Source organism: Oncorhynchus mykiss, chromosome 14 (assembly GCF_057628025.1).
Source record: "Oncorhynchus mykiss isolate SJ-2025 chromosome 14, ASM5762802v1, whole genome shotgun sequence".
Classification (NCBI taxonomy): domain Eukaryota; kingdom Metazoa; phylum Chordata; class Actinopteri; order Salmoniformes; family Salmonidae; genus Oncorhynchus; species Oncorhynchus mykiss.
Window position 1 is genome coordinate 7870486 of NC_143035.1, and position 22451 is coordinate 7892936.

Here is a 22451-nt window from a genome sequence, read left to right on the forward strand (position 1 = left end):
CAGTGCTACTTTATTGCACGTGATTTAAAAAAAAATCAGGCATACTATGAAAGTCAAAACTAACCAGAAAATAAGTAGCTGCTTGTATTGTAGCACTTATGCGCTAACTTCGGAACCACAATTCTAAGAACTCAGATGGAAATGATATTCAATAAAAGCCCAACAATACGTAACACTGACGTGCCCATACTGTTGACTAGATAAATATTAAGTAAATGAACCTTAAGGCAAAAAAGTTAAAATAGTTACAAAGGATATACTGTGAAGATGTATTCGAACCCAATGAACAATACCATGTAAACTCCAATAGACTCACCTCTAGCGGCGAGTCTGATTCATCCAGGATATTATTTTCACTCTGCATCCGCTGCATCGTCCCTGTAGAACTGGGGTCCAATATCAGCACGTTCTGACTACAGGGTCTGGTGAACTGACAGTCACTCTTTCTGGAGTCAGTCGTCCTGCACACCTCGTAATTGTACACATGCTGTAGAGTTCCTGTCCCCAAAGTGTCTGCGTAACGCGGTGGATAATACGGAATAACCGGGAGATTGGAATGATAGAGGACACGAGACTGTCTCCATCTGTATATTTTTACTGATATAATAACCACTAAACACGTGATGAACAAAAATGAGACTACAGCCAAAGCCAAGACTAAGTAAAAAGTCAGGTTGTCATTGTACTCCTTGTCGTGCGTAAAGTCAGTGAACTCCGAGAGCACTTCAGGGAAGCTGTCCGCTACCGCCACGTTAACATTGACTGTAGCTGAACGAGAGGGCTGTCCATTGTCCTCCACTACAACAGTGAGCCTTTGTTTCACAGCATCTTTATCATTGACTTGGCGTATAGTTCTTATTTCTCCATTCTGTAAACCCACTTCAAACAGCGCTCTGTCTGTCGCTTTCTGCAGTTTATACGAGAGCCAGGCATTCTGTCCAGAGTCCACATCAACAGCCACCACTTTAGTCACAAGATAGCCAACATCTGCTGAACGAGGCACCATTTCAGCCACCAGAGAGTTGCTAGTCTGGACTGGATATAGAACCTGAGGCGCGTTGTCGTTCTGATCTTGGATAAAGATGTTGATACTCACATTGCTACTGAGTGGAGGAGAGCCGCCATCTTGCGCCTTAACCACGAGTATCAGTTGTTTAATTTGTTCATAATCAAAGGAGCGCAATGCGTTTATGACCCCGCTCTCTGCGTTTACGGAAACATAAGCAGACATAGGAGTCCCGCTGACATCACCATCCTCTAGAATATAGGAAATACGGGCATTTTGATTGGAATCAGTGTCTTTAGCTGTAACAGTAAAAATAGAGACGCCTGGAGAGTTATTCTCTGCGACAAAGGAGTTGTACACTACATGTGGAAACAATGGGGCGTTGTCATTGACATCAGACACCTTCAGGTGAAAGGTTCTCCTACTCGAGAGAGGAGGCGACCCAGCGTCCGTGGCGACTACAGTGATGTTATATTCTAACACGCTCTCACGGTCTAAAACAGCGTCTGTTACCAAGGTGTAGTAATTTCTTACATTTGATTTGATCTTGAACGGAATGTTTTGGTCCAGGTTACAGCTAACCTGTCCATTTTCACCTGAATCGACATCTTTAACGTTGATAATACCAATGGTTGTACCGGGAGGAGAGTCTTCAGATATTGGACTAGTGAATGACATCACACTAATGACAGGTGCATTGTCGTTAACGTCAATGACCTCAACAATAACTTTACTCGAATCTGTTAAACCTCCCTGATCTTTAGCTTCAATCCGTAATTCATATTTTTTGTATTTTTCATAATCTATCAGGCCTGCAACTGACAGTATCCCAGTGTTTTCATTTATAGTCAACATATCTGCTAGATTTCCCTTCAGGTTAGACAGCGAATATGTTATATAGCCATTAGAACCACTGTCTGCATCAGACGCGTTTACATTTGTAATATAGGTTCCTTTCGGTGCATTTTCCATCACAGTAGCCCTGTACACTGACTGGTTAAACACAGGCGCATTGTCATTGGCATCTAGGACAGTGATCTCTATATTTACTGTGCCAGATCGCTGCGGATTTCCACCGTCTACAGCGATTAGCTTTAAAGAGAGACGAGGATGCTCCTCTCTATCTAATTGTTTCTGAAGAATCATTTCAGCGTATTTACTACCGTCTGGATTCGCATGTTGCTTCAGGGCAAAGTTATCATTCGGGGTTAAAACATAATTTTGTAGACTGTGAACTCCCACATCAGGATCTTCTGCATTTTCTAGCACAAAGCGCGCACCGAGGATAGCAGACTCGCTTATTTCCAATTTAACATCCGTTTTCTTAAATATCGGAGGGTGATCATTAACATCTAAGATTTCTATAGTTATGTGATGGAGCTCCATTGGATTTTCTAGAATGATTTCGAAGCTGAAGCTACACGGTGTGACGTCGCCACAAAGCTGCTCTCGGTCTATTCTCTCACTCACGACTAGAATCCCTTTGTCCGTCTTCAGCTCTGTGTACTGAATGCTTTCTCCGGTCACGATACGGGCCCGGCCCGTTCGGAGCCGTTTCAAATCTAACCCCAGGTCTTGAGCCAAGTTACCGATAAGAGAGCCTGTCTTCATCTCCTCCGGAATGGAATAACGTATTTGGCCACTGACAATATGATTGAGATTCAGAAGAAAAATAAGTACTTGCCACCGCAGTCCACAACACAAACGCCATTTTACGCATTTAGGTTTAAGGAATCCTCCCAGTGCCATAGCCAACAAAGAATAAATCCAATACAAAAATGTATTATACTGTATCCTCAGAAACCATGAAAAAAATATGAGACTGATATTCGACCTATTCTTTCAATCCTGGCTATTTTCAGCGTCTCCTTTTGTTATCTGTAACATCGATCAGAGCCGAGTGTTTCTCTGTCATGCCCCGCTTCGTATGAAATGCAGATAGTCTCTCCCTCTCCTCTGGTAGAGCGCAGTGATAAAGTAGGGGACTTCACTGACTGACAACACTGGACAGAAATCATTTCACTGATCAACAGCGGCCCTCAGAGTCCATAACGTGAACACCAGATTATATTTGAATTCATTAAAAGGTAGAAATATTTCAATACTTTAGAGCACTTCTGTCTTCCCATATAACAGGTAGGTGAACACTGTGCAAGGTCAAATATAAATAAATGCAACGTTCAATCACTATAATATTATAATCGACCAGCAAGGCAAACAGCAATAATTTGATACTAAAACATGGCACCTTAGCCTCTCAGCCATGGATTTGAACGTGCGTAAAAGCATGCCCATGGTTACTCACTCTAAATCACTATTGAACAACACAGCAGCATATTAATGTTGATAATTATTTGACGTATGACAAGCAGTTAACACTGCTTAAGCGACTCTTTAGTGACTCTATATTGACTTTATCAAAACACTGCAGTTGGAAGAAGGGAGAGCCGTCCTCTGCTGCTATCATGACAGAAGAGGCGCTGTCCATATAGAGTGGTGCTGAAATGGCCTTGGAGCGCTACATTTAAAAAAAAATCATCAGGCATAATATGAAAGCCAAAACTAACCAGAAAACAAGTAATTGCTTCTGCTGTAGCACTGAGTAAGCTGCATTCGAAACCACAGTCAGCTGACAATGACATTCAATTTAAAAAAACATAGCTAACCACAACAATATGTAACAGCTGTTATGCCCATACTTTTAACTAGACAAATACTGACTAAAATAGCCTTAAGGCAACATAGATGTAGGATCTTCATTTGAGCCAATTTGCTACAGCAGGAAAGAAATCGTGCAGAAACAGGACATTTGAAGTATTATGTGGGTTATGATTCATAAAACATGTTTTGGGGTTGATACACTTTAAAAAAATAAGTAAATCACAAACTTCAGAAGACGTCTTAAACCTCAATTTACACTACACGAAAGTTGTCCTCCAACAGTGTGATCATATCAAATGAAGATCCTACATCTGCAGCCAAAATTGTTACAAAGGACATGTTGTAAAGATGTTTTCCAACCGAATGAGCAATACCATTTAAACTCCACAGACTCACCTCCAGCCGCGAGTCTGGTTCATCCAAAATGTTATTTTCACTCTGCATCCGCTGCATCGTCCCTGTAGAACTGGGGTCCATTATCAGTACGTTCTGACTACAGGGTCTGGCGAACTGACAGTCACTCTTTCTGGAGTCAGTCGTCCTGCACACCTCGTAATTGTACACGTGCTGTAGAGTTCCTGTCCCCAAAGTGTCTGCGTAACGCGGTGGATAATACGGAATAACCGGGAGATTGGAATGATAGAGGATGCGAGACTGTCTCCATCTGTATATTTTCACTGATATAATAACCACTAAACATGTAATAAACAAAAATGAGACTACAGCCAAAGCCAAGACTAAGTAAAAAGTCAGGTTGTCGTTGTACTCCTTGTCGTGCGTAAAGTCAGTGAACTCCGACAGCACTTCAGGGAAGCTGTCCGCCACCGCCACGTTAACATTGACTGTAGCTGAACGAGAGGGCTGCCCGTTGTCCTCCACTACAACAGTGAGCCTTTGTTTCACAGCATCTTTATCATTGACTTGGCGTATAGTTCTTATTTCCCCATTCTGTAAGCCCACTTCAAACAGCGCTCTGTCTGTCATTTTCTGCAGTTTATACGAGAGCCAGGCATTCTGTCCAGAGTCCACATCAACAGCCACCACTTTAGTGACAAGATAACCCACATCTGCCGAACGAGGCACCATTTCAGCCACCAGAGAGCTGCTTGTCTGGACTGGGTACAGAACCTGAGGCGCGTTGTCGTTCTGATCTTGGATAAAGATGTTGACACTCACATTGCTACTGAATGGAGGAGAGCCGCCATCTTGCGCCTTAACCACGAGTCTTAGTTGCTTAATTTGTTCATAATCAAAGGAGCGCACTGCGTTTATGACCCCGCTCTCTGCGTTTACGGAAACATAAACAGACACAGGAGTCCCGCTGACATCAGTATCCTCTAGAATATAGGAAATACGGGCATTTTGATTGGAATCAGTGTCTTTAGCTCTAACAGTAAATATAGAAACACCTGGAGAGTTATTTTCTGCGATATAAGAGGTGTACACGCCACGTGGAAACACTGGGGCATTGTCGTTGACGTCGGACACCTTCAGGTGAAAGGTTCTCTTACTTGAGAGAGAAGGCGACCCTGCGTCAGTGGCGACTACAGTGATGTTATATTCTGACACCTTCTCACGATCTAAAATGGCGCCTGTTAGCAAGGTGTAGTAATTTCTTAGATTGGATTTTATATTGAAAGGAATGTGTTGGCCTATGCTACAGCTCACCTGTCCGTTTTCACCCGAGTCAAGGTCTTTAACATTGATAATTCCGATGGTTGTACGGTGAGGTGAATCTTCAGAGATTGGACTAGTGAACGACATGACACTTATTACAGGCTCATTGTCGTTTACATCAATTACCTCAACAATGACTTTGCTAGAATCAGTCAAGCCACCTTGGTCTGTGGCATCTATTCGAATTTCGTATTTCTTATATTTTTCATAATCTATTTCCCCTAACACGGAAATGACACCAGTCTTTGCATCAATAGTGAATGTTTCGGAAACTGTGCCTTTTAAATTAGAAAACATGTACGATATATAGCCATTGGAGCCACTGTCTGCATCACTGGCGTTCACGGTGGTAATATAGGTGCTTTTCAGTGCGTTTTCCACCACAGCAGCCCTGTACACTGACTGGTTGAACACAGGCGCATTGTCATTGGCATCTAGGACAGTGATTTCGATATTTACTGTGCCAGATCTCTGCGGATTTCCACCGTCTATAGCGATTAGCTTTAGAGAGAGAAGAGGATGTTCCTCTCTGTCTAACGGTTTCTGGAGAACCATCTCGGCATATTTACTAGCGTCAGGATTTGTATGTTGTTTTAGGACAAAATTATCATTCGGTGTTAGAATGTAATTTTGTAAGGCGTTAAGGCCTACATCAGGGTCATCTGCAGTTGCTAAGACAAAGCGCGCCCCTGCAGAAGCAGATTCGCTGATTTTCAATTGTATATCATTCTGTTGAAACACGGGTGCATTATCATTAACGTCTAATATTTCTACAGTGACCAGGTGTAGTTCCATCGGATTCTCTAGAATCATTTCGAAGCTGAAGCTACAAGGCGTGACGTCGCCACAAAGCTGCTCTCGGTCTATTCTCTCACTTACGACTAGAATCCCTTTGTCTGTCTTCAGCTCTGTGTACTGAATGTTTTCTCCGGTCACGATACGGGCCCGGCCCGCACTTAGCCTTTTCAAATCTAACCCCAGGTCTTGAGCCACGTTACCGATAAGAGAGCCTTTCCTCATCTCCTCCGGAATGGAATACCGGATTTGGGAACTCACAGTATGACTGAGATACAGAAGAGAAACCAGTACTTGCCATCGCAGTCCACAACGCATACGCCATCTTATGCATGTAGGTTGAATGAAACTTTCAAATTCCATAGCCAACAAAACAAATCCAACACGAAAATTACTTATACTGTATCCGTAAATGGGGAGCAAAGAGAACAGTAGTAGTCGACGTATTATCTTAATCCAGTCTACTTTAACCGTTCTCGTACTTGTAAGCTACATGTAAGAACCAGAACGATTGTCTCTCTGCCCCGCCTAGTGTGAAGCGCAGTCTCTCCAGCTCCTCTGGTAGAGCGCAGTGTTAGGGAGGGGACTCCACTGACTGACAACACCTGACAGAAATAATTTCACTGACCAATAGCGGCCCTCAGAGTCCAAAACATGAACACCAGATGTTATGTAAAAATATAGAACTGCACAGAAATGATTCAACACTTTCCAGCACTATTTTCTTATCAAAGTGTCACAAATAAAAACACTGTGGTATGTGCAATCGAAATAAATGCACAGTTCAATTACTAAAATAATATGACCAGAAGGGAAATAGTAGCCTCGTCATTTCATTGTAAAACACGCCAGCCTATCTTCTCAACCCCAGTTTGGATCGTGCGTAAACATGCCAACGAAACAGCGGTCCAAGGCATCACTGATAAATACAGCAAAATACTTGTATTAAAAGTGATTTTGTTTGTTACATGACTAACTGTAAACATGGGTCAAATGTACAGTTACTCTTGATCCATATAGGGAAGTTGTAACCAGGCTCAGCATAGAGAGTGAGAGAGAGGAGAGCATACTGTTGCGCACTAAAAGTGGCGCGGTACACACGGAGCAGTGCTGACATAGTCTTACAGCGATACAGCCTTACTTACTATAGTGGCGCTCAGCATTCATGATCATTTTGAAGTAATTTCCCACCAACTCAACGGGCATATACGGCCAAAAGAAAGCCCATAAAGAATGCCCAGTAGCTGAATTAGCCCAACAAGTTAGTTAGTCACAGAGGGAGCAAACCGAATAAATCCGCACCAGAGCACAATTGAAAACGAATAGATACAGAGGACAGATGGCAGAGATTAACTCCAACAAAATGAGCTACGTCATTTTAACTCAAATTAACTCACCTCTAGCGGGGAGTCAGGTTCATCCAATAAGTTATTTTCAGTCTGCATCCGCTGCATCGTCCCTGTAGAACTGGGGTCCATTATCAGTACGTTCTGACTACAGGGTCTGGCGAACTGACAGTCACTCTTTCTGGAGTCAGTCGTCCTGCACACCTCGTAATTGTACACGTGCTGTAGAGTTCCTGTCCCCAAAGTGTCTGCGTAACGCGGTGGATAATACGGAATAACCGGGAGATTGGAATGATAGAGGATGCGAGACTGTCTCCATCTGTATATTTTCACTGATATAATAACCACTGCACACGTAATAAACGAAAAGGAGACTACAGCCAAAGCCAAGACTAAGTAAAAAGTCAGGTTGTCGTTGTACTCCTTGTCGTGCGTAAAGTCAGTGAACTCCGAGAGCACTTCAGGGAAGCTGTCCGCCACCGCCACGTTAACATTGACTGTGGCTGATCGAGAGGGCTGCCCGTTGTCCTCCACTACAACAGTGAGCCTTTGCTTCACAGCATCTTTATCATTGACTTGGCGTATAGTTCTTATTTCCCCATTCTGTAAGCCCACTTCAAACAGCGCTCTGTCTGTCATTTTCTGCAGTTTATACGAGAGCCAGGCATTCTGTCCAGAGTCCACATCAACAGCCACCACTTTAGTCACAAGATAGCCAACATCTGCTGAACGAGGTACCATTTCAGCCACCAGGGAGCTGCTGGCTTGGACTGGGTACAGAACCTGAGGTGCGTTGTCATTCTGGTCCTGGATAATAATGTTGACACTCACATTGCTACTGAGTGGAGGAGAGCCTCCATCTTGCGCCTTAACCACGAGTTTAAGCTGTTTTATTTGTTCATAATCAAAGGAACGCACCGCATGTAAAACCCCGGTTTCAGAGTTAATTGATATATAACTAGAGACTGGAGTTCCACTTATCTTCGTGTCCTCCAAGAGGTACGAGATTCTTGCGTTTTGATTCCAGTCAGAGTCCAGCGCGCTGATAGTAAATATGGACATTCCAGGAGAGTTATTCTCTGTGACGTAGGCAGAGTAGGTGCCTTTGGCGAACAATGGGGAATTATCGTTCACGTCAGAGATTTTAAGGTGTATTGTCCTGGCGCTTGAGAGAGGAGGCGAACCCGAGTCTGTCGCCTTTATGGTTATATTATATTCTGGCATAGTCTCTCGGTCGAAAGCTGAATCTGTGATTACAGTATAATAATTAGTCAATGAGGATTTGATCTTAAACGGGAGGTTGTTGTCTATTGAACACATAACGTGACCATTACTCTCTGAGTCAGCGTCTTTCACATTGATTATCGCTATGGTTGTTCCCAGCGGGGAATCTTCAGAAACAGGGCTGGAGAAAGACATGACGTTTATAACGGGAGAATTATCGTTGACGTCAACAATCTCGATTAAAACTTTACTGGAGTCGGTTAAACCTCCCTGGTCCATAGCCTCAATCATCAATTCATATTTCTTGTCTTTTTCATAATCTATTTTCCCTACAAGTGTCATTGTGCCAGTTGTCTCATCCATGTGAAATATATCTGATTGGTGCTCTTTCAAGTTGGAAAAATAATATGTAATGAGCCCGTTCGATCCACTGTCTGCGTCGCTGGCATTCACCGTTGTAATATAGGTGTCTTTTGGAGCGTTTTCCATCACAGTAGCCCTGTACACTGACTGGTTAAACACAGGCGCATTGTCATTGGCATCTAGGACAGTGATCTCTATATTTACTGTGCCAGATCTCTGCGGATTTCCACCGTCTACAGCGATTAGCTTTAGAGAGAGACGAGGATGCTCCTCTCTGTCTAACGGTTTCTGAATAATTATTTCAGCATATTTTCTTCCATCTGGATTTGAATGTTGTTTCAGAACGAAATTATCATTCGGCATTAAAATATATTTCTGCAGACCATTGTTACCTACATCTGCGTCCTCGGCACTGGCCAACATAAAACGCGACCCGAGTATAACCGACTCACTTATCTCAAATTTGATTTCATTCTTTCGAAAAATAGGTGCATTATCATTAATATCAAGGATTTCAACAGTTAAACGGTGTAGCTCCATCGGATTCTCTAGAATCATTTCGAAGCTGAAGCTACACGGTGTGACGTCGCCACAAAGCTGCTCTCGGTCTATTCTCTCACTCACGACTAGAATCCCTTTGTCCGTCTTCAGTTCTGTGTACTGAATGCTTTCTCCGGTCACGATACGGGCCCGGCCCGCTCGGAGTCTTTTCAAATCTAACCCCAGGTCTTGAGCCACGTTACCGATAAGAGAGCCTTTCTTCATCTCTTCCGGAATGGAATAACGGATTTGACCACTGACAATATGACTGAAATACAGGAGAAAAAAAAGTACTTGCCATCGCAGTCCACAGCACAAACTCCATTTTACGCATCTAGGTCGAAGGAATCCTTCAGATGCCATTGCCAACAAAGATAAATCCAACACGAATATTCCTTATAGCCTACTGTATCCTCAAACGGTGAGAAAAGAGATTACTGATTACTGAAAGTGCTATTTTAATCCAGGCTATTTCTTAACGTATCTGTTTGAGCGAGTGATTCTCTGTAGTGCCCCGCCTCGTATGGAGCGCAGTCTCTCTTTCTACTCTGGAGCGCAGTGATAGGAGAGGGGGGGACGGGACTCTACTGACTGGCAACATTGGACAGAAATGATTTCACTGATCAACAGCGGCACTCAGAGTCAAAAACATGAACACCAGATACGTGGACATATACAATTGGGTAGAAATGATTCATAAGTGTACAGCACTGTACTAAAATAATACAAATTAAAATAAAATAACGATGACCATCAGGGTGAACGGTAATCACTTGATTGTAAAACATGCCACCATATCATCTAAACCTTAATTTAGATCGTGGGTAAAGATGTTCCATGGATACTGCGCACAAAACCATTATTGAACAGTACGGCAACATGCATACAGTATGTCGCACTGGTTGAGAGTATTTTGCTTGGTACAGAACTAGCTATAAAAACGGCTACACTGGCTCTATAATGACTATTGCGCTAAAGACAGTAGTTTGAACGTGAGTTCGTATACGCCGCCTGAAAGCGGAGCAGACCTCTGCTGCTCATGACAGAAGTAGCGCTGTCAGCACACAGAGGTGCTGAAATGCTCATAAAGCGCAGGAGTGTTAAAATTACACCATAGAACTTAGAATTATAAATTCAAAATCATGTAAAAAAAAGAAAATCAGCAGGCATAGTATAAAATCCGCAGCTAATCAGAAATGATACTACAGCCCTACACTGTACACGGTTGACTAGACATAATTAATTAACCTAAATGCACCAGAACAATATAGTTGACATTTTCACAAAGGACAATGTAGATAAAGATATATTCCAAGCCAATGTGCAATATAATTTAAACTCCAATTAACTCACCTCTAGTGGGGAGTCTGGTTCATCCAGGATGTTCTGTTCATTCTGCATCCGCTGCATCGTCCCTGTAGAACTTGCGTCCATTATCAGTACGTTCTGACTACAGGGTCTGGCGAACTGACAGTCACTCTTTCTTGAGTCAGTCGTCCTGCACACCTCGTAATTGTACACGTGCTGTAGAGTTCCTGTCCCCAAAGTGTCTGCGTAACGTGGTGGATAATACGGAATAACTGGGAGATTGGAATGATAGAGGATGCGAGACTGTCTCCATCTGTATATTTTCACTGACATAATAACCACTAAACATGTGATGAACAGAAATGAGACTACAGCCAAAGCCAAGACTAAGTAAAAAGTAAGGTTGTCATTGTACTCCTTGTCGTGCGTAAAGTCAGTGAACTCCGAGAGCACTTCAGGGAAGCTGTCCGCCACCGCCACGTTAACATTGACTGTGGCTGAACGAGAGGGCTGCCCGTTGTCCTCCACTACAACAGTGAGCCTTTGTTTCACAGCATCTTTATCATTGACTTGGCGTAGTGTTCTTATTTCTCCATTCTGTAAGCCCACTTCAAACAGCGCCCTGTCTGTCGCTTTCTGCAGTTTATATGAGAGCCAGGCATTCTGTCCTGAGTCCACATCAACAGCAACCACTTTAGTTACAAGATAGCCCACATCTGCTGAACGAGGCACCATTTCAGCCACCAGAGAGCTGCTAGTCTGGACTGGGTACAGAACCTGAGGCGCGTTGTCGTTCTGGTCTTGGATCATTATTTTCACCGTCGCATTGCTACTGAGAGGAGGGGATCCTCCATCTTGTGCCTTTACCACGAGTTTAAGTTGCTTGATTTGTTCGTAATCAAATGAGCGTACAGCATGTAAAACTCCGGTTTCAGAGTTAATGGATATATAAGTAGAGACTGGAGATCCACTGATCTGCGTGTCCTCCAGGAGGTACGAGATTCTAGCGTTTTGGTTCCAGTCAGTGTCCCGTGCGCTGACAGTAAATATGGACATTCCAGGAGAGTTATTCTCTGTGACGTAAGCAGAGTATGAGCTCTGATGAAACAATGGAGCATTGTCATTTACGTCAGAGATTCTAAGGTGTAGTGTCCTGGCGCTTGAGAGAGGAGGCGAACCAGAATCTGTCGCTGTAATAGTTATGTTGTATTCTGGTGTTGTTTCTCTGTCAAAAGCTACATCTGAGATCAACGTATAATAACTGCTTAACGACGATTTTATCTTGAACGAGTTCGTATCTACAGAGCATGTAATCTGTCCATTTCTCTCTGAATCGGCATCTTTAACGTTTACAACGGCAATCGTGGTTCCAGCAGCAGCATCTTCAGACACAGGGCTAGTGAAAGACATGATGTTTATAACTGGGGCATTGTCATTTATGTCAACTATTTCTATGACAACTTTGCCGAGGTCTGTCAAACCACCTTGGTCTTTGGCCTCAACTCTAATTTCATATTTCTTATCTTTTTCAAAATCGATTTGTCCAACAACAGATATCTTGCCAGTTGTCTCATCAATGTCAAATATATCTGCCAAGATTTCTTTCAAATTCGAAAAGTAATACATCACTATACCATTGGAACCACTGTCTGCATCACTAGCATTAACGGTTGTAATATAGGTTCCTTTCGGTGCGTTTTCCATCACAGTAGCCCTGTACACTGACTGGTTAAACACAGGCGCATTGTCATTGACATCTAGGACAGTGATCTCTATATTTACTGTGCCAGATCTCTGCGGATTCCCACCGTCTACAGCGATTAGCTTTAAAGAGAGATGAGGATTCTCTTCTCTATCCAAAGGCTTTTGTAAAATCATTTCTGCAAATTTACTTCCATCAGGATTCGAATGTTGTTTCAGAACGAAATTGTCATTTTGAGTTAAAACATACTCCTGTAGACCATTAACTCCCACATCGGGATCCTTTGCACTCTCCAGCACAAAACGAGAGCCAAGAGTAGCAGATTCGCTGATTTCAAATTTGATATGATTATTCTTAAAAATAGGTGAATGGTCATTTACATCCACAATTTCAATTGTAACACGATGTAATTCGATTGGATTTTCTAGAATCATTTCAAAGCTAAAGCTACACGGAGTTACGTCGCCACAAAGCTGCTCTCGGTCTATTCTCTCACTCACGACTAGAATCCCTTTGTCTGTCTTCAGCTCTGTGTACTGAACGCTTTCCCCGGTCACGATACGAGCCCTGCCCGCTCGGAGCCTTTTCAAATCTAACCCCAGGTCTTGAGCCACGTTACCGATAAGAGAGCCTGTCTTCATCTCCTCCGGAATAGAATAACGGATTTGACCACTGATAATATGACTGAAATACAGGAGGAAACAAAGTACTTGCCATCGCAGTCCACAGCACAAACTCCATTTTACGCATCTAGGTCGAAGGAATCCTTCAGATGCCATAGCCAACAAAGATAAATCCAACACGAATATTCCTTATAGCCTACTGTATCCTCAAACGGTGAGAAAAGAGATTACTGATTACTGAAAGTGCTATTTTAATCCAGGCTATTTCTTAACGTATCTGTTTGAGCGAGTGATTCTCTGTAGTGCCCCGCCTCGTATGGAGCGCAGTCTCTCTTTCTACTCTGGAGCGCAGTGATAGGAGAGGGGGGGACGGGACTCTACTGACTGACAACATTGGACATAAATGATTTCACTGATCAACAGCGGCACTCAGAGTCAAAAACATGAACACCAGATACGTGGACATATACAACTGGGTAGAAATGATTCATAATTGTACAGCACTGTACTGCTATCTATAATAATACAAAAACGCCATGTACAATTACTAAAATAACGATGACCATCAGGGTAAACGGTAATCACTTGATTGTAAAACATGCCACCATATCATCTAAACCTTAATTTAGATCGTGGGTAAAGATGTTCCATGGATACTGCGCACAAAACCATTATTGAACAGTACGGCAACATGCATACAGTATGTCGCACTGGTTGAGAGTATTTTGCTTGGTACAGAACTAGCTATAAAAACGGCTACACTGGCTCTACAATGACTATTGAGCTAAAGACAGTAGTTTGAACGAGAGATAGTATACGCTGCCTGAGAGCGGAGCAGACCTCTGCTGCTCGTGACAGAAGAAGCGCTGTCAGCACACAGTGGTGCTGAAATGCACTTAATAAAGCGCAGGAGTGTTAAAATTACACCATAGAACTTAGAATTGTAAATTCAAAATCATAAAAAAAAAAGAAAATCAGCAGGCATAGTATAAAATCCGCAGCTAATCAGAAATGATACTACAGCCCTACACTGTACACGGTTGACTAGACATAATTAATTAACCTAAATGCACCAGAACAAAATAGTTGACATTTTCACAAAAGGCAATGTAGATAAATATATTGGTCATCAAAAAGAAAGGAGGACCAAGGCACTATTCATATAATTGATTAAAATGCCTTTATAAGTATGGCATGTTCAATAGAAACAAAGTTTTTTTTAAACCGACGCGTTTCGGCTGCATGGCCTTTGTCAGGGAGTACAAAAAAAGAGGGATACAAGGTCCTCTTTTAAACAGCTTATCAATTAGCCCTAATTGGAAGAGGGAGTGGTTACACAATTGATTGGACACACCTAGTAAGCAATACTATACACATTGAAATACTGTAGCTAAGTTATCATAAAAATACAACTCCAAACTAGAAGTATCAGAACACTAAAAGGTAGTTCTAACCTTAAATATGACTCGGAGAAGTGTCAAGAATAAGAAAGCTAAATATACCATAGTACACCAGAACACAGCAAAACATGAACAACAACAGTCTAACCACAGCTGAGGGCAATAGAGCAAAATGTCCACTAGACGGGTAGGTAATGAAGACTACCCCATGGCAAGGCACTACAAGTCCCTACACCATGGCAACCCTGCAACCCTACAAGCTATGGGTATTGGTCATATTCCGGCCTCTATTAGAAAAGGGGACCGTCTCAAACAGTTAAACCAAAGGGAACGTCTTTGGATTTACAAACTACAGGCCACTAAATACCCTGGTTTAAATGAAGATATGGATTTCTCACACTTCCTGTAGGGTTGTGATGGGTCCATTTGCTGTCATCTAGTGAACATTTTGCTCTATTGCCCTCAGCTGTGGTTAGACTGTTGTTGTTCATGTTTTGCTGTGTTCTAGTGTACTATGATATATTTAGCTTTCTTATTCTTGACACTTCTCCGAGTCATATTTAAGGTTAGAACTACCTTTTAGTGTTCTGATACTTCTAGTTTGGAGTTGTATTTTTATCATAACATAGCTACAGTATTTCAATGTGTATAGTATTGCTTACTAGGTGTGTCCAATCAATTGTGTAACCACTCCCTCTTCCAATTAGGGCTAATTGATAAGCTGTTTAAAAGAGGACCTTCTATTCCTCTTTTTTTGTACTCCCCGACGAAGGCCATGCAGCCGAAACCCGTCGGTTTAAAAAAAACTTTGTTCTATTGAACATGCCATACATATAAAGGCATTTTAATCAATTATATGAAGAGTGCCTTGGTCCTCCTTTCTTTTTGATGACCAATTTACCCCTTTTACCAAAGAGCACCTTCTATCTACCAAAATGTACTATTGTTTACCTTAGTAGCGCTTCCCTTCCTCCTCTTTCTAGTAGATAAATATATATTCCAAGCCAAGGTGCAATATAATTTAACTCCGATTAACTCACCTCTAGTGGGGAGTCTGGTTCATCCAGGATGTTCTGTTCATTCTGCATCCGCTGCATCGTCCCTGTAGAACTGGGGTCCATTATCAGTACGTTCTGACTACAGGGTCTGGCGAACTGACAGTCACTCTTTCTGGAGTCAGTCGTCCTGCACACCTCGTAATTGTACACGTGCTGTAGAGTTCCTGTCCCCAGAGTGTCTGCGTAACGCGGTGGATAATACGGAATAACCGGGAGATTGGAATGATAGAGGATGCGAGACTGTCTCCATCTGTATATTTTCACTGATATAATAACCACTAAACATGTGATGAACAGAAATGAGACTACAGCCAAAGCCAAGACTAAGTAAAAAGTCAGGTTGTCGTTGTACTCCTTGTCGTGCGTAAAGTCAGTGAACTCCGAGAGCACTTCTGGGAAGCTGTCCGCCACCGCCACGTTAACATTGACTGTAGCTGAACGAGAGGGCTGCCCGTTGTCCTCCACTACAATAGTGAGCCTTTGTTTCACGGCATCTTTATCATTGACTTGGCGTAGTGTTCTTATTTCGCCATTCTGTAAGCCCACTTCAAACAGCGCCCTGTCTGTCGCTTTCTGCAGTTTATATGAGAGCCAGGCATTCTGTCCAGAGTCCACATCAACAGCCACCACTTTAGTAACAAGATAGCCCACATCTGCTGAACGAGGCACAATTTCAGCCACCAGAGAGCTGCTAGTCTGGACTGGGTACAGAACCTGAGGCGCGTTGTCGTTCTGGTCTTGGATCATTATTTTCACCGTCACATTGCTACTGAGAGGAGGGGATCCTCCATCTTGTGCCTTTACCACGAGTTTAAGTTGCTTGATTTGTTCATAATCAAAGGAGCGCACCGCATGTAAAACTCCGGTTTCAGAGTTAATGGATAAATAAGTAGAGACTGGAGATCCACTGATCTGGGTGTCCTCCAAGATGTACGAGATTCTAGCGTTTTGGTTCCAGTCAGTGTCCCGTGCGCTGACAGTAAATATGGACATTCCAGGAGAGTTATTCTCTGTGACATAAGTAGAGTATGAGCTCTGATGAAACAATGGAGCATTGTCATTTACGTCAGAGATTCTAAGGTGTAGTGTCCTGGCGCTTGAGAGAGGAGGCGAGCCAGAATCTGTCGCTGTAATAGTTATGTTGTATTCTGGTGTTGTTTCTCTGTCAAAAGCTACATCTGAGATCAACGTATAATAACTGCTTAACGACGATTTTATCTTGAACGAGTTCGTATCTACAGAGCATGTAATCTGTCCATTTCTCTCTGAATCGGCATCTTTAACGTTTACAACGGCAATCGTGGTTCCAGCAGCAGCATCTTCAGACACAGGGCTAGTGAAAGACATGATGTTTATAACTGGGGCATTGTCATTTATGTCAACTATTTCTATGACAACTTTGCCGAGGTCTGTCAAACCACCTTGGTCTTTGGCCTCAACTCTAATGTCATATTTCTTATCTTTTTCAAAATCGATTTGTCCAACAACAGATATCTTGCCAGTTGTCTCATCAATGTCAAATATATCTGCCAAGTTTTCTTTCAAATTCGAAAAATAATACATCACTATACCATAGGAACCACTGTCTGCATCACTAGCATTAACGGTTGTAATATAGGTTCCTTTCGGTGCGTTTTCCATCACAGTAGCCCTGTACACTGACTGGTTAAACACAGGGGCATTATCATTGGCATCCAGGACAGTGATCTCTATATTTACTGTGCCAGATCTCTGCGGATTCCCACCGTCTACAGCGATTAGCTTTAAAGAGAGACGAGGATTCTCTTCTCTATCCAAAGGCTTTTGTAAAATCATTTCTGCAAATTTACTTCCATCAGGATTCGAATGTTGTTTCAGAACGAAATTGTCATTTTGAGTTAAAACATACTCCTGTAGACCATTAACTCCCACATCGGGATCCTTTGCACTCTCCAGCACAAAACGAGAGCCAAGAGTAGCAGATTCGCTGATTTCAAATTTGATATGATTATTCTTAAAAATAGGTGAATGGTCATTTACATCCACAATTTCAACTGTAACACGATGTAATTCGATTGGATTTTCCAGAATAATTTCAAAACTGAAGCTACACGGTGTGACGTCGCCACAAAGCTGCTCTCGGTCTATTCTCTCACTCACGACTAGAATCCCTTTGTCTGTCTTCAGCTCTGTGTACTGAATGCTTTCTCCGGTCACGATACGGGCCCGGCCCGCTCGGAGCCGTTTCAAATCTAACCCCAGGTCTTGAGCTACGTTACCGATAAGAGAGCCTTTCTTCATCTCCTCTGGAATGGAATAGCGGATTTGTCCACTGACAGTATGACTGAGATAGAAGAGAAAAATGAGTACATGCCACCGTCGTCCACTAAAACGCCATCTTACGCATTTGGGTTGAATGAATCCTTCAAATTCCATAGCCAACAAACAATACAATCCACAAGAATATTCCGTAAAGGGTATCCTCAGAAACTGTGAGCAAATACTGGCTGACGCTTCGATTCAATCGAGCCTATTTTCACTGTTCTTTTCTGATCTATGTTAATGGATCAGAGCGAAAATCTTTCTGTCGAGCCCCGCCTCGTATGAAGAGCAGAGTCTCTCCCTTTCCTCTGGTGGAGCGCAGTGATAGGGGAGGGGACTCCAGTGATTGACAACACTGGACAGAAATTATTTCACTGATCAACAGCGGCCCTCAGAGTCCAAAACATGTTTTTTTAAATGTGCAACTGTGTAGTAATGATTCAACTTTGTCCAGCACTATTTTCTTTCCAAGTTGTCACAATTAAAAGCAATGTGGTACGTGCATGAACTATCTAAAAACATGCCATGTCCAATTACTAAAATAACACCAACAGGGAACATAGCCTAATCATTTGATACAGGAACATGAGACTATATCTTCTAAGCCCTAGATTTGATCGTGCATAACACTTTTCCATGGAACAGACGTACAAACCACTACTGAAAAATACAGTAAAATACCTGTATTGAGAGATTTTTGGTTGGTATAGGACTAACCGTAAAAACGGATGAAAATGTTAGGTGACGCTTGATCAATTTAGACACAAATTGGAAAAGGTATAGCATACACCGTATGATATTCTTTATCGCTTTACACCTGTACGTATAAGGTAGTAGTTGTGGAATTGTTAGGTTAGATTACTCGTTGGTTATTACTGCATTGTCGGAACTAGAAGCACAAGCATTTCAATACACTCGCATTAACATCTGCTAACCATGTGTATATGACAAATACAATTTGATTTGATTTGATTTAAGAAGTGTCGCTGTCCATACAGTGTGGTTCTGAAATGGCATTTCAACGCTACATCCTTACTATTGTAGCACTTGGTATTCTTGTTCAGATCGAAGTCAGTTCCAACAAACTCAGCAGGCATACATACACAAGCCAAATCTAAACAGTAAAACACGTAGTAGCTGATGTAAGTGTAATCCTACAGAGATGAGCAGAAAGGGAGCCAACCGAGTAAATTAGCCAAGCACAAGAGAACAATAAGTTGAAAAAAGACACATTCCAGAAATGTATCCCAAAATAATGTACTAAGTTAAAAAAATGTCCAAAAGACTCACCTCTATTGGGGAGTCTGGTTCATCCAGGATGTTCTGTTCACTCTGCATCCGCTGCATCGTCCCTGTAGAACTGGGGTCCATTATCAGTACGTTCTGACTACAGGGTCTGGCGAACTGACAGCCACTATTTCTGGAGTCAGTCGTCCTGCACACCTCGTAATTGTACACGTGTTGTAGAGTTCCTGTCCCCAAAGTATCTGCGTAACGCGGTGGATAATACGGAATAACCGGGAGATTGGAATGATAGAGGATGCGAGACTGTCTCCATCTGTATATTTTCACTGATATAATAACCACTAAACACGTGATGAACAGAAATGAGACTACAGCCAAAGCCAAGACTAAGTAAAAAGTCAGGTTGTCATTGTACTCATTGTCGTGCGTAAAGTCAGTGAACTCCGAAAGCACTTCAGGGAAGCTGTCCGCCACCGCCACGTTAACATTGACTGTAGCTGAACGGGAGGGGTGTCCATTGTCCTCCACTACAACAGTGAGCCTTTGTTTCACGGCATCTTTATCATTGACTTGGCGTGTAGTTCTTATTTCCCCATTCTGCAAGCCCACTTCAAACAGCGCCCTGTCTGTCGCTTTCTGCACTTTGTAAGAGAGCCAGGCATTCTGTCCAGAGTCCACATCAACAGCTACCACTTTAGTCACAAGATAGCCCACATCTGCTGAACGAGGAACCATTTCAGTCACCAGGGAGCTGCTAGTCTGTACAGGGTACAGAACCTGAGGCGCGTTGTCATTCTGATCTTGGATGAAGATGTTGACACTCACATTGCTACCGAGTGGAGGAGAGCCTCCATCTTGCGCCTTAACCTCGAGTTTAAGCTGTTTTATTTGTTCATAATCAAAGGAGCGCACAGCATGTAAAACTCCGGTTTCAGAGTTAATGGATATATAAGTAGAGACTGGAGTTCCGCTGATCTGCGTGTCCTCCAACAGGTACGATATTCTCGCGTTCTGGTTCCAGTCAGAGTCCCGCGCGCTGACAGTAAATATGGACATTCCAGGAGAGTTATTCTCTGTGACGTAAGCAGAGTAGGTGCCTTTATCGAACAATGGGGCATTGTCATTTACGTCAGAGATTCTAAGGTGTAAAGTCCTGGCGCTAGAGAGAGGAGGCGAACCAGAATCTGTCGCTGTTATAGTTATGTTGTATTCTGGTGTTGTTTCTCTGTCAAACCCTTTATCAGAGATCAAATTGTAATAACTAGTTAAGGATGATTTTATCTTGAATGGGAGGTTATCATCTATAGAGCATGTAATCTGCCCATTTCTCTCTGAATCAGCGTCTTTGACGTTAATAACGGCTACCGTAGTTCCAGGAGGAGCATCTTCAGACACAGGGCTGGAGAAAGACATGACATTTATAACTGGTGCGTTGTCATTTATGTCAAGAACTTCAATTACAACTTTACTAGAGTCTGTTAAACCACCCTGATCTTTAGCCTCTACTCTAACCTCGTATTTCTTATCTTTCTCATAATCTACCTGTCCCGAAACAGATATGATTCCTGTTTTCTCGTCTATTATGAAAATATCAGCAATGCTCCCCTTCAACTTCGAAAAGCTATATGTGATTTGTCCATTTGTGCCACTGTCTGCATCACTTGCATTCACGGCTATGATATAGGTGCCTTTCGGTGCGTTTTCCATCACAGCAGCCCGATACACTGATTGGTTAAACACAGGCGCATTGTCATTCACATCCAGGACAGTGATCTCTATATTTACTGTGCCAGATCTCTGCGGATTTCCACCGTCTACAGCGATTAGCTTTAAAGAGAGACGAGGATGCTCCTCTCTATCTAATGGTTTCTGGAGAACCATCTCAGCATATTTACTACCGTCTGGATTCGCATGCTGTTTTAGAATGAAATTATCATTGTGAGTTAAAACATAATTCTGTAGGGCGTTGAGCCCTACATCGGGGTCCTCTGCACTTTCCAGCAGAAATCGCGACCCAACCGTAGCCGATTCGCTGATTTCAAAATGTATATATTTATTTGGGAAAGCAGGAGCATGATCATTTACATCTAGAATCTCCACAGTAATACGATGCAGCTCAATAGGATTTTCTAGAATAATTTCGAAGCTGAAGCTACACGGTGTGGCGTCGCCACAAAGCTGCTCTCGGTCTATTCTCTCACTCACGACTAGAATCCCTTTGTCTGTCTTCAGCTCTGTGTACTGAATGCTTTCTCCGGTCACGATACGGGCCCTGCCCGCTCGGAGCCGTTTCAAATCTAAACCCAGGTCTTGAGCCACGTTACCGATAAGAGAGCCTTTCATCATCTCCTCCGGAATGGTATACCGGATTTGGCCACTGACAACATGACTAAAACACAGGACAAAAATCAGTACTTGCCACCGTAGTCCACACAAACACCATTGTAAGCATTTAGATTGAAGGAATCCTTCAAATGCCATCGCTAACAAATAATAAATCCAACACGAATATTCCTTATACTGGATCCAGAGTAAAGGTGAGGAAATAAGTAGATGTTTTGCTTTAACCCGGCCAATTTTCACTATATCTTTCTTATAAACTGATCAGAGCGAGTGTGTCTGTCTCGTGCCCCGCCTCGTATGAAGCGCAGAGAGTTTTTCCGTCTCCTCTGGTAGAGCGCAATGATAGGGGAGGGGACTCCACTGACTGACAACACTGGACAGAATTTATTTCACTGATCAACAGCGGCCCTCAGAGTATAAAATATGAACACCAGATTAAATTTGAACATGCAAAACCGTTCATAAATTATTTTAAACACTGGACAGTATTATTTGATTTCCAAAATAATCCAAATAATATTGTCTCAACACTTCATTTTCTGGAATCTAAATAAATGCAGGTTTCATCGCTACAATACTATGACCAACAAAGTAAGCAAATTACTGTTTTATAGCCTACTAAAAAAAATGTCACTATCCCATCAACATCTAATTGGACAATGCGTAAAAGTGTATTCCACAACCGTACAAACCACGACTGAACACAACAAACCAACATTGATGTAGGTTGAAAGTAACATGCTTCGTAAAGACTCAAATCTATAGAGACATTTGTTCAATAGACAGAGGTATAAGAACAAGGGAGGGAGGAGCACAGCGCGTGAGAACGAGGCATCCGCTGTATAAAGTCGCTGTCCGC

The 22451-nt window shown here is 42.5% G+C and overlaps 1 protein-coding gene and 2 pseudogenes across 22 annotated transcripts in view; all 3 read right to left on the reverse strand.

The window, feature by feature from the left end:
* The window catches only part of LOC110488686 (protocadherin gamma-C5), a 192106-nt gene that overhangs the window by 113101 nt on the left and 56554 nt on the right, over positions 1 to 22451 (reverse strand). For 2 of the 20 annotated variants that reach the window (XM_090198243.1, XM_036942785.2), the window contains exon 1: positions 7537 to 10361. The exons of 14 other annotated variants lie outside the window; for them this stretch is intronic. In XM_090198243.1, the coding sequence (XP_090054369.1) occupies positions 7537 to 9975 (2439 nt within the window). In that variant the 5' untranslated portion in view covers positions 9976 to 10361. Of the gene's footprint in view, positions 1 to 316; positions 3547 to 4063; positions 7393 to 7536; positions 10362 to 22451 lie in introns of those variants that run through there. 4 more of the 20 variants (XM_090198240.1, XM_036942786.2, XM_090198241.1 and 1 more) reach the window with 2 other exon arrangements.
* On the reverse strand, positions 12445 to 18118 carry LOC149978274 (protocadherin gamma-A5 pseudogene; annotated as a pseudogene). The gene has a single exon (XR_016486256.1). The product of XR_016486256.1 is annotated as a protocadherin gamma-A5 pseudogene (transcript).
* Positions 17165 to 22012, reverse strand: LOC110487709 (protocadherin gamma-A10 pseudogene; annotated as a pseudogene). The gene has a single exon (XR_016486257.1). The product of XR_016486257.1 is annotated as a protocadherin gamma-A10 pseudogene (transcript).